Here is a 12,339-nt window from a genome sequence, read left to right as displayed (position 1 = left end):
GGTGATGTTGGCACTTTTGGATTGGTTTAAGGCAGAAGCTCACTGTCTAACACAGGGGATAGGTATTGGGAAGTTATGGTAAATAATGTACATGTAGTTTTTAGTATAAAAAGATAACACTGCCCCAGGGGCAGGCAGTGTGGCTCTGTCTGACCTGCTGGACAGACCTCAGCAGGCCAGAGAAAGAATGTTATAGATAAGAAACAATAAACAACCTTGAGAATGAGAACAGAAGAGCTCTGACACCTTCTTCAACTGCTGGGCTGGGAAAAGAGACTTTCTAACACATCTCAGGGTCACTGTGAGCAGCAGAGATTCTGAGCCCCAGAAGGATCTGGAATATCTGCCCCTTGTACAACTCCCACCTTGCACAGAGGGGAACATGAAGAGCAAGGCTGGGAGTGTAACACAGATTGATGACAAACCAGATCTGGGGCCTCCTGTGAGATCAGGTCAAAACCACTTCAATACATATTGACCAAAACCAATAAGCAAACTTAAATACCAAAAGGTGCCTCACCCTCACAGTCATTCTTGTAGGTGGGACCCTAAGGTCACACCACTCTCTGCTTGTGTTGACCTCTGCAAAGCTTTGCACACTGTGTGAAACCAGAACACTGCCTACAGTTGATTTCAAATGTAGTGGAATTGATCTCTGCTTTCAGAGTGCTGAGCTTTGTCCATAAATCCTGGGATGAACTCTTACCCTTGGAAAGCAGCAGAATGCTCTCATTTTCTTTGAAAATGTTAAATGAATTTTCAAAGCCAGAAGGGTCAGTGTGTAACCCACCAAGGGTAAAAATTTGGTTCTCCTAAAGCACTTCTGGGAAAGGTTTTAAGCTGAGACTGCCACAGAGCCAGGAAGCAAATTAAAGTAAGAAAAATTCAGTGCCTGTTTTGCAAAGTTTAGGTACAGCAAACTGCACAGGAAGTGCAAAATAGGAGCCCAAAGAACTCTGCTCTGCTGCAGGGACAGAGCAGCTCAAACAAGTCCCCAGCCACGAGTGCCAGAGTTATTTACTGGCACCATACCCTAAAGTGTGAGCACTCAAAATGCAGAAAGATTCAGGGGCACAGAGTTCATGGGCATTCACACAACACAGCTGAGCTTGGAAATAGCATCAAAATTCATATTCTGTGAGCAAAAAGCAAGATGATGAATCACCCAGACTATTCAGGAGGTGGCTGAAGGCCAAGATAGCAAAACATGAAAAGAGGGGATGGAAAGGTGTGAGCTCAGCAGCCCTGGAGACTTCAAAAACCTGAGAGCAACATGCCCAGACAATAAATGAACAGGGGCACTGCAGAGCTTTGTGCTTCACATCCACCTCTCAGTTTGACTTTTAACAACTTCTGTTCTCAGGGAGATCCTGCTGAAAGTGCTGCCAGTAAGACAGAGCCTGGGACAATGGTGGGACTGGAAAGTCCTGCAGTGACAGAGTCACTGCTATTCAGGCCTGGCTTACAATTAGAGTCATGCAAAGATGTGGGGCTGAAAGCTTAAAAATCATCATTCAACCCCTGCCATGGGCAGGGACACCTCCCACCATCCCAGGCTGCTCCAGCTCCAGTGTCCAGCCTGGCCTTGGACACTGCAGGGATGCAGGGGCAGCCCCAGCTGCTCTGGGAATTCCAGCCCAGCCAGGAATTCCTCATTGCCAAGATCCCATCCATGTCACTATATTTCCTGAAAAATCCCTTTGCCAGGATTTTTCTCCTGAGAAGCTGAGAAGCCTCAGAGGAAAAGAAAAACAATGATTATCTGCTGCTGTGGAATGCAATAGGTGCATCTGGGATTGGTCCAGCTTGGTTGCTTTTAATTAATGGCCAATCACAGCTGGCTTGGACTCTCTGGTCAGTCAAGATTTTATTATCATTCCATTCCTCTTCTTTCCTTTCAAGCCTTTTGATGAAATCATTTCTTCCATTCTTTTAATATAGTTTTAATACATCATTTTCTTTTAATATAATATAACTTCATTAAATAATAAATCAGCCTCTGAAATATGGAGTCAAGATTTTCATCTCTTCCCTCATCCTGGGACCTCTGCAAACACCACCACACATCCATGCCTGCCCTCTGGCACTGGGAGTCATTCCCTGGGTGCTGTCCCTGCAGGCCTTGGCCCCAGCCCCTCTGCAGCTCTCCTGGAGCCCCTGCAGGCCTGCAATGTGCTGGAAGCTCTCCCTGGAGCCTTCTCCTCTCCAGGGGAGCACCCCCAGCTCTCCCAGCCTGGCTCCAGAGCAGAGGGGCTCCAGCCCTGCAGCAGCTCTGGGGCCTCCTCTGGACCTGTTCAACAGGGCTGGACACAATACTCCAGGTGGGAATTTAGCAGGAATTTAGTGGTAACAGAAGTTTCTCAACTCAATTTTCATTCCATTGAAAATGATGCTGAGAAGCTGGAAAAACAGAGGGAGAAACAAAAGCATAAAACAGGACATTGGAGCTTCCATCACTGGTGGTTACTGGTAGCAAAACCACTGATAAAACAGCAGCCAGGAAATATGGAGATTTGCAGCTGGAGCACAGCCTATGGAGCTCATACATGTTGGGTTATGGTCTTTTCTGACCCACAGATGGGGCAGCTGAGAGGTGTTCTAAAAACTTTTATTCCATTTTCAGTCTCATGTGAAGGGTGTGACAATACAGATGTTATAATTGACACCATCAGAAGCCAATTATTTCTTAATTAGAAGACATTATAAGTGTTTCTTGGTCTGTCAGCTTTAGCCACACCATGCTGTAAATGCCTTAAAGCCAATCATCTAAAATTACCCCAGGTGGGTCCCACTGCAATGCATCTTTCACAGTTCTGTTTCTCCAAAGTATCCAGTCTTATTTGCAAAGCCACCTTTTGGAACTTGGTTCCAGTTCCATTTCTCTCTCAGCAATGTCTGTCCCATTCCAGGGCATTTCTAACTCAGCATTTCTCATCTCAGCGTTTGCATGCAGATGTGAGCTCTCTGTCAGGCTTTGAGAATTCTCTACAAATCCACTTCCCACATTTCCCCCTCTCTCGAAGGGAAAAGACTTCTTTGATGGTTTTGCTCATCAATTGTTGTGTACAGTGAAACACATAAAGCACTGTCACTAATATTGTCACTATAGCAATCTGTCTTAGGTTGAAAGATGTGGCTGGGGGATTGTATTCAATTGCCATCTGTCAGAGCTGGGGCAGTTCTCTCTGTTCATGGGGCAGTTTTTTCTTTATCTCTCCCACAGCCAATCCTCCCTGCAGGAGATCTCTGCTGTCCATGGCCACTGAGTGTCCCTGCAGGGCTGATCCAATCCCAGCATCCCATGGGGAGATGCTGCATTGCCCAGGGGAGGAGCCAAGCATTCCTACCTGGATCCAATCTGAGCCTGGGCACAGCACAGCAGCCTTTGCCCAGTGCATTGCCAGAGGAGCAGCTTCTGCTGCCCTGCATGGCCAGAGGGAGCCCAGGCCCATCTCCAGCAGCCCTGGAGCTGCAGAGGAAAACTCCCCCCTTGTGCAGGATCCCTGCTCCAGCAGAGCCACAGCTGGCACTGCAGGAGGGCTGAGCCCCCATGGGATGGGGCTGTGCCACCCCCTGACACACAGGGGGCAGCTCCTGCTCTCACTCTCACAGTGGGTTGGTTTGTACTATTGCATTTGTATTTTTCATTTTCCTAGTAAAGAACTGCTATTCCTATTCCCAGATCTTTTCCTAGTAAAGAACTATTCCCATTCCCACATATTTCCCTAATAAAGAACTGTTATTCCTATTCTCATATCTTTTCCTAATAAAGAACTATTCCCATTCCTATATATTTCCCTAATAAAGAACTGTTATTCCTATTCCCATATCTTTTCCTAGTAAAGAACTATTCCCATTCCTATATATTTCCCTAATAAAGAACTGTTATTCTTATTCCCATATCTTTTCCTAGTAAAGAACTATTCCCATTCCCACATATTCCCCTAATGAAGAACTGCTATTCCTATTCCCATATCTTTGCCTGAGAGCCCCTTCATTTCAAAATTAGAACAATTCAGAGGGAGGGGTTTTATTTACATTTTCCGTTTCTGGGAAGGCTCCTGCCTTCCTCAGCAGACACCTGGCTTTCCAAACCAACACACAACATATCTAAACTCCCCAAATCCACATCCCACGTGCCAAAGAGAGGACCCTGAGGGCTGGCACCTGCTTGATCTTGTTGCGGGAGTTGGTGATGCGCTCGGTGATGCTCTGGTAGGTGCGGATGGCCGTGGTCAGCTCCGTGTAGTGCTGCACGATCAGCTCGTCCAGGTCGCGGTCGCACTTCTCGTACGCCTCCTCCAGCCGCCCCTTCTCGTTCTCCCTGTCCTCCACGTCATCGCTGGTGGATAAAGTCCTGAGGGCACCAAGATGGCAAAAGTTATTTGGAGTTTATATGCACTGTGAGAAAATAAAACCCATCAAAGCTGTGGTTTGTTACTCTGACAGTTTTCAAACCCTTCATATTATCATCGTCGCCGCTTGTAATGAAGGGATGGTGTCACTGACATATTTTCTGAAAAATCCTTTTGCCAGGATCTTTTCTCCTGAGAAGCTGGGAAGCTTCAGCTTCTCCATGTTTTGCTGCTTTGGAATGTGATTTGGAGAATTGTTTACCCAGCATGTGAAATTGTTTTTGTTTGATGACCAATGACAGCCACCTGTGTGGAGGCTGTGAGCAGCCACAAGATTTTGTTATCATTCCATTCCTTTCTTTTATTCTTTAGTGTAGTTTTAGTATATAATTTTCTTTTAATATAATATATATAGTAAAATAATAAATCAGCCTTCTGAAACATGGAGTCAAGGTTCTCATCTCTTCCCTCGTCCTGGGACCCCTGTGAACACCACCACAGGATGGGACCATTTTGGGGCTGAAAACAATTTATTGCTCACATAAACATCAGTCTGAGAGGCTTTGAGATTTTAAAGGAGCGAGCAGTCGGCCATAGATCAAGAGTAGTCACAAATTTCTTTGTTACAAGGCAATATAGAACTTTCTAAACCAATAGACAATTGCTACAGCCTTTATTTTGCTTTTCTAACCTATCACCTACACTTACTTCTGTACTGCAGATACTTTTGTCCAATAGGCTTCTGTCTCACATGCACAAATATAATTCTATTATAACTTCTAAACTCTCAGCTTATTCTATACAACCACACCCCTAAACTTTTCACTATTTTATCAATATAGTTTCTCCCTTATTTAAGGCATATTCTTACTTACAACTATAGAAATATAAGTTTATTATTTTTCTGCTTAATATCTGTGCCTTGTATTTCTACATCAATCCAAGCTTCTCCCAAGGCTGCAAATCAAACCCTTCCATGTCTGTGGAAGTTTCTATTTTTCTGATTCCCACACCTTCAGAGCTTTTCTTTTCCCTTTTCAGGGAAAGTTCTCTGTTGATTATCACATTGCCAGACAGTCATTAATACAGGCACAATGTAACATCTGAAATATTTCTTGATTTATTATTTATGAAGAGCTATAAGGAAAAAATCCTGACTTTAGTCTTCAGAATCAGTACAACTTGTGCAACTTTGCAGTTCCTGTAACTTATCTGCCAAAGGTAAGGGATGGCACAGGGACACAGAGAAATCCATCACAAATCTATCCAGGTCTTCCATCAGTCAGTTTTCAAACATGTAGCAATACAACAAGAAAAGGCCCCATGACCCTATTTCCCCCCCCCTCAATTATTTTAACCTCTAACATCATGTAGTAAGATTATTTTTATTGAGATCAATTAAGTTGGAGATTGCAACAAAACTGCTGAAAACTCTGTGAAACTGGACATAACTCAAAACTGCCTGATGTCACTCCAATCTTCTATCCAAGAATCAATGCAATCTTCTCCTTCTCCCTTTGAGAGGATAAAAATCCCAGAAAGAGCAGCCAAGAACCTTTTCCTGATATCCAACCTCAGCCTCCCCTGACACAGCCCCAGGTACCTCTAAAGCACCTGCAGATAATTGAAATAAAGTCCCTCAGGACCTGTCCCTGTCACAGAGAGCACAGATCAGAGCTGCCCCTCCTGAAGAAGCTGCAGCCCCCCATGAGTGTCCCCTCAAAGCAGCTTATTCCAAAGCATAAAACTCACTGCATTTCATGTTCCATGCTGCATGGTAGCTACAGAAACAGGAATCCTTTCTCATGCTACTACATTAATATTCTACTCCCAAGTCTTTTAATTTTGTCTTAAATCAGCTTTTCACAAAACAAAATTAAATTACATTTTAGCCAAAGCTCTTTAAAAAGGCTCTGAGAAGTAGGAACACTAGACAAGGTTGCTCAGGGCCCATAAAATATTAATTTTAGTGAAAGGCTCCCTGCCCATGACCATCTTGAAGTCCCTTCCAATCCAAACCATTGCAAGACTAAAATGAAAATCACGTGCAAGGCTGGCATAAAGTCATCCCCTGTTAAGAGCTCCTGCAGATAAATCCATTTTCTTTGTCAAGAACTGCTTATTTCTGCTGGAACAATGTTCTTCAGCATGGCTACACTGGACACAAGGAATATCCAGCTCAGGAATTGCCATTTTGTTTGAGTTTGGAGCTGCCTGTCCCAGCAGTTAATGAAAACATCCATCCTCAGTGACCTGCAGCACAGAGCACAGGAGATCCTGCACAGAGACAGACAAGGGAGCAGCACAGACCCAGAGCACAGACTAGGAAAGTTGGTAGTTTTCATCAAACCAAATTCAATTTCCCAAGTCTGGATTTGCCACAGAATCCATCTGCAGTTGGTTACAAAAGCTGAAGATCTCTCTCCAAAGCTAAGACCACATTGATGTCAGAGGATGCCATGAGGATTCCACTGCTCCAGCAAATTCCCATCCAACCCAGGCTTCCTAACAAATCCCAGCCATATTTTTAAAGCAGATTTATATTGTGTTGCCCAGTCTTTTTATCCTTGCATTTGAATTTAGCTTGTCCTGTCTATAGGAAAAATCCATTTTGCTAAAAACATCTGCCCAGCAAAGCAGAGCTGCTTGGGAAGCCTGAGAGGTCCCAGCAGTTCCTATCTCAGAAACCCCAAAAGTGGCAGAAGGACAAGGCCAGGACAGCTGGAAATCAGAGACATTGCAGATCCCACCAGATGATTCCTACTGAGATCAAAAATGAGCATGCACAGCTCTGGTCTCCTCTCACCCTTGAAAGGGCAACTAAACCAAGATGAACCAAAGTTTCAGGCTCAGTCAATTGTCACATTCCAGGATTTCCAGCTGCCTCTGGTGGATGCAGAATAAACAGCTCTATTGGGAAGATCCTGCTTTTAATTCTTATTACTCCTTCTTTTAGTTACTATTAATTAATTTATCTTTATACACTTTTAAAATTTTAAACCTACTTTACCTTTCTTCTAATCCTATCTCACAACAAAAAATAAGTACATTAGTAATTAACCAACACCAAACCTAACACACTAATTAGTACATTAACCAAGAAACCTAAAAAGTAATGAAATCTCAAATTAACAAACCAAAACCACTACACTTAATTACCTGGGTTGGGAATATACTGTGGGAACAACCACCACTAAAAATACCACACTCACATTCTGACCAAAAATCTTGTCTTTATTTACAGTCCTTTAATCTGTTCTGGTTCAAAACACCACAGAATTATTAAGGTTGGAAAAGACCTCTAAGATCATGGAGCCCAACCATTAACCCAGCAATGCCAAGGTCATCACTAAATAATGTTCCCAGGCACCACATGCTACACCAAAAAGGATAAAAAACTTCCACACAACAACAAATTTCCCCCAACAGGTTTTTTCTTAGCTCTCCACTCGCTTGAATTTGCCTTAAACACCTTAAGGTTGCCTTAAACACCTTAAATACCTTAATTTGTAGATTATTTCCTCGCAGACAGGGTAAGAGTTTAAACCAAAACCCAAGACCCAAATGGAAAAAAGTAACAGAGATATTTTTTTTTTCCCCTTCATTTTACTGAAAAACACAGTAAGTTTTAGAAATGTGAGGTTTTGGGTTTAAGATTTGGTTATTTCCACTGGTAATGAGTCTGGATTAATCAGTTGGAATTTGAAACTCTGTACACCTGAATTTCTCATCTAAGTCTCATGGTACAGGAGCCATTTCTTTTTCTTGCTCTGTACAAAAAAAAAAGAAGAGAAAAGCAAGGAATACTTAATATTCTTGAGCTTATCCATGCTCCTGCTAACACTGCAGAAAAGTAAGCCAAGGGCATCTCTGCTTATTTTAGTCCTATTAAAATGTGTTGCAAGGAAGAAGAAAAGTCAACACAGTGTTTGTCAAACAGAAAGGATCCAAATTGTTTGAGAAAGGAACTTTGCAGGAAGAACTTTGAAGGGGGAATCACAAAACAGGACAGGATTATGAAACAATGATAAATATACATCAGCGTTTCAGAACTCCCTGAAAAATATTCCACACACAGGACAAACAGAAGGGAAATCAGTTTAGATCCCTAGTAGCAGATGATGAACTCAGTGGGGGTTTCCAGGAGGGATTCCTGAGCACTTCACTTGTTTGTTGTGGTTTTTTTTTTTAATTTTGATTTTTTCCAAATGAGAATCCTCCTCCTCCTCTGTAAGATACCTGGAATTTGTACTTGGCAGCTGGATGGCTGCAGATGCCTGTCTCATTAGCAAGAGCTCACCAGGATTACAATAATTCCAACTGGCTCTGAGTCTGCTGAGAGCCATTTTTATGCTACGGTGAAAGAGAAATTCATTGAGCCAAAACTCACAGACTTCTGATTTTACATAGTTAAAAATACAGATTACACAAAAGCAAAATGCTTCATTCACTGGAGTCACTCCCACAGATGGAAGACAGGATTGAGGAGATGATCAGACACAATCCTGAAATGTTTTTATCATGGGATGTACAGCACTTTCCTCAGGAGAAAATAAATGAACCTTGTTATTTCCCTGAGGTCACTGAATTTACACTGGAATTAGATTAATAAAAAAAGTCCTTTGGGACTATTCATTTTAGTAGAAGTTGATCTGTAGGTCACAAGCATTTTTCATCTCCTATTTCCAGCATCCAACCCAATGAGCAGAGGGAGGAGATGGAAAGATTTTTTCAGGAGTCCTGAAGCCTTGACATTGTGCAAACACCCAAAGCCTTCAAGTGCTTCCTCCAACAGCTCACATGAAAGCCAGGAATAGCTCATTTCCAAAGGTAAATACACAGGAAAAAGTACTATTTTTATATATATATAACTGCCAGCCATAGCACTTCTGCACGAAGCTGCACCTCTCTAAAAACCTGAATGAACTCCAAGCTCTCCAAGAATCTTCCTGCTTCAGCACCTCAGGTGAAGGGACAAAGTGCCACAACCCAGAAGTCTGAATTCACTCTCACCTGTCCTCTTAAAGCACCTCCACAGACTGTAACCATCAAAAGCTAGAGGGTAATCCACTTTTTAGTGAAGAGAAAGGCAAGATTTTTGATTTATGTACTTATTATAAATGCTCAACTAAGTACTCAGAAGCAGTTGAAAAACCCACTTGTGGTATTAAAGATTTCCCCTGCACAGACCTCAGAATTCTCCTCTGAGGAGCAAAATGAAATGGTTCTGTCAGTAAAATGCTTGGTTTTGAGAAGACAGGCTGGGAGAGCTGGGGGTGCTCACCTGGAGAGGGGAAGGATCCAGGGAGAGCTTCCAGCACATTGCAGGCCTGCAGGGGCTCCAGGAGAGCTGCAGAGGGACTGGGGCCAAGGCCTGCAGGGACAGCACCCAGGGAATGGCTCCCAGTGCCAGAGGGCAGCCAGGGATGGGATCTTGGCAATGAGGAATTCCTGGCTGGGCTGGAATTGCCAGAGCAGCTGGGGCTGCCCCTGCATCCCTGGAGTGTCCAAGGAAGGATTGGAGCACCCTGGGATAGGGCAGGTGTCCCTGGAATGAGCTTTGTGGTCCCTTCCCATCCAAACTGCTCTGGGATTCTGGGATTTGGGACACTCAGAATCCATCCCAAGGGATTTTTATGGAAAATGGAGAGAGAAAAGAGAGAAAAAGGGAAGGGAGACCCTTCATGGTTTGCTGAGATTCCAAGTGAAGGCCCTGGGTCCATGAATGTCTTGGAGAGGAGATGGATCCAATGTCAGGCTGGGAGAGCTGGGAATGTTCCCCTGGAGAAGGGAGGGATCCAGGGAGAGCTTCCAGCACATTGCAGGCCTGCAGGGGCTCCAGGAGAGCTGCAGAGGGACTGGGGCCAAGGCCTGCAGGGACAGCACCCAGGGAATGGCTCCCAGTGCCAGAGGGCAGCCAGGGATGGGATCTTGGCAATGAGGAATTCCTGGCTGGGCTGGGATTGCCAGAGCAGCTGGGGCTGCCCCTGCATCCCTGCAATGTCCAAGGCCAGGCTGGACACTGGGGCTTGGAGCTCCTGGAAGGTGTCCCAGCCCACTGAACTGGATGGGCTTTGAGGGCCCTTTCAATCCCAGCTGTTCTGTGTCTCTTGAAGGAAGTCACACCATGTCTCATTTTTATAAGGTATAAAATTGTGGTGTGTACTTACCACAGAAATTCAGACAAGAGCTTCAAAAATGCCATGCATTCTACAGGGATAAAAGAATTTTTCTCTACAAACCAATGTAATTTATCTGGTCCCAGCAACATCTAACACCAGCACACTCCATACACTCTGCAGGAAATTATTTCACACTACAGGCAGTGTTGGATAGCTCTTTGTGCCTTTACAAATCAATGCTTTCCATAGATCTGGCCCAGATGTTCATGTGCCCAATGAACAACTACCATCCAGTCTCATCTTCTGTCCAAAATTACTCCCACACTGTGATGAATTAATCTGGGGAGGAAAGGAAGAAAAAGGAACCTCTCCAGCATTCAAACAACACAAGAGAACAACAGGCAGATGCTGTAAAAGGACAGAAAATAAGTTATCATTTCTCCACAAGCTAATACACTTCTATTATTGTTGGGAGCTGAGAGAACATGATGTTTACTGAGCTAGTCAGCAGCAAAAGGAAACAAACACCATTGTACCACTCATCATGTGGCACAACAGATAAATCCAGGAGCACAGCAATGCTAGAGGCATGATCAGCTGCAGAACTATGAAACCACTCACCTCCCTCTGTAAAAATGCTATTTTCCAGCCTCAAAAGCATCCCAGCCTCAAAACAAGATTTAACATTGTCAATCCCACCAGAAAACACACATCACACACAGGTTAATCTTTATTCTGTGTATCACTCCTGCTCCCACAAATGTGGGCAGCTTATCTGCACCAAACTCCTACAAAAAGAGCTTTGATGTGGATGAAATGCACACCAGATTTGTCTGCTCAGTCCCCAGACCAAGAAGCTCAGCACAAAGTGGGAAAACAGGAAATTGTATGAAGTTTAGTAAGTCCAAATGCCCAGTGCTGCACTTTGGCCACAACAACCCCTGCAGTGCCACAGGCTGAGGATGGTGTGGCTGGGGCAGTGCCAGGCACAGAGGGACCTGGTGGGCAGCAGGACAGGAGCCCTGGTGTGCCCTGGTGGCCAAGGAGCCAATGGCACCTGGCAGTGTCAGCAGTGAGGGGCAGCACAGCAGGGAGGTCACTGTGCCCTGGCAGTGTCAGCAGTGAGGACAGCACAGCAGGGAGGTCACTGTGCCCTGGCAGTGTCAGCAGTGAGGGCAGCACAGCAGGGAGGTCACTGTGCCCTGGCAGTGTCAGCAGTGAGGGCAGCACAGCAGGGAGGTCACTGTGCCTTGGCAGTGTCAGCAGTGAGGGGCAGCACAGCAGGGAGGTCACTGTGCCCTGGCAGTGTCAGCAGTGAGGGCAGCACAGCAGGGAGGTCACTGTGCCCTGGCAGTGTCAGCAGTGAGGGCAGCACAGCAGGGAGGTCACTGTGCCCTGCCCTGGGCACGGGGAGGGCTCAGCTCCAGGGCTGTGCCCAGCTCTGGCCCCTCAGCCTGGGAAGGGCCTGGGGACACTGAGCAGGGCCAGAGGGGCAGCGAGGCTGGAGAGGGGCTGGGAACACAAAGCCTGAGAGGAGCCCCTGAGGGAGCTGGGGGTGCTCAGCCTGCAGCAAAGGAGACTCAGGGCTGCCCCCATCGCTCTCTGCAGCTCCTGAAAGGTGCCTGGGCTCAGCTGCCCTTGGGCTCTTTCTCCAGCAGCACTGACACAGCCAGAGCACACAGCCTCGAGCTGTGCCAAGGGAAATTCAGGCTGGAGAGCAGGAAAATGTTGTCATTATAGTGCAAGAGCTCTGTTGTCTTTACATTGCAAGGGTTCCATATTGCCAGAGTTTTGTACCTCCTTGATGGTTCTTGTAGGCAGCTCCTCTAGGCACTGACTCTTCCACTCCTCAGAGCAGCCAA

At 45.2% G+C, this 12,339-nt stretch overlaps 1 protein-coding gene across 1 annotated transcript in view; it reads right to left on the bottom strand.

Moving 5' to 3' along the window:
• Positions 1 to 12,339, bottom strand: part of EXOC4 (exocyst complex component 4) — a 362,178-nt gene that overhangs the window by 335,660 nt on the left and 14,179 nt on the right. Inside the window, exon 2 of the mRNA XM_071424195.1 lies at positions 4,168 to 4,357. Coding sequence (XP_071280296.1) covers positions 4,168 to 4,357 — 190 coding nt within the window. The remainder of the gene's footprint in view (positions 1 to 4,167; positions 4,358 to 12,339) is intronic.

Source organism: Agelaius tricolor, unplaced genomic scaffold (genome assembly GCF_023055355.1).
Source record: "Agelaius tricolor isolate 1412-34295 unplaced genomic scaffold, bAgeTri1.0.p SCAF_3, whole genome shotgun sequence".
Classification (NCBI taxonomy): domain Eukaryota; kingdom Metazoa; phylum Chordata; class Aves; order Passeriformes; family Icteridae; genus Agelaius; species Agelaius tricolor.
Note: the sequence above shows the minus strand (reverse complement) of the source record. Positions and strands in the feature narration are given on the sequence as shown.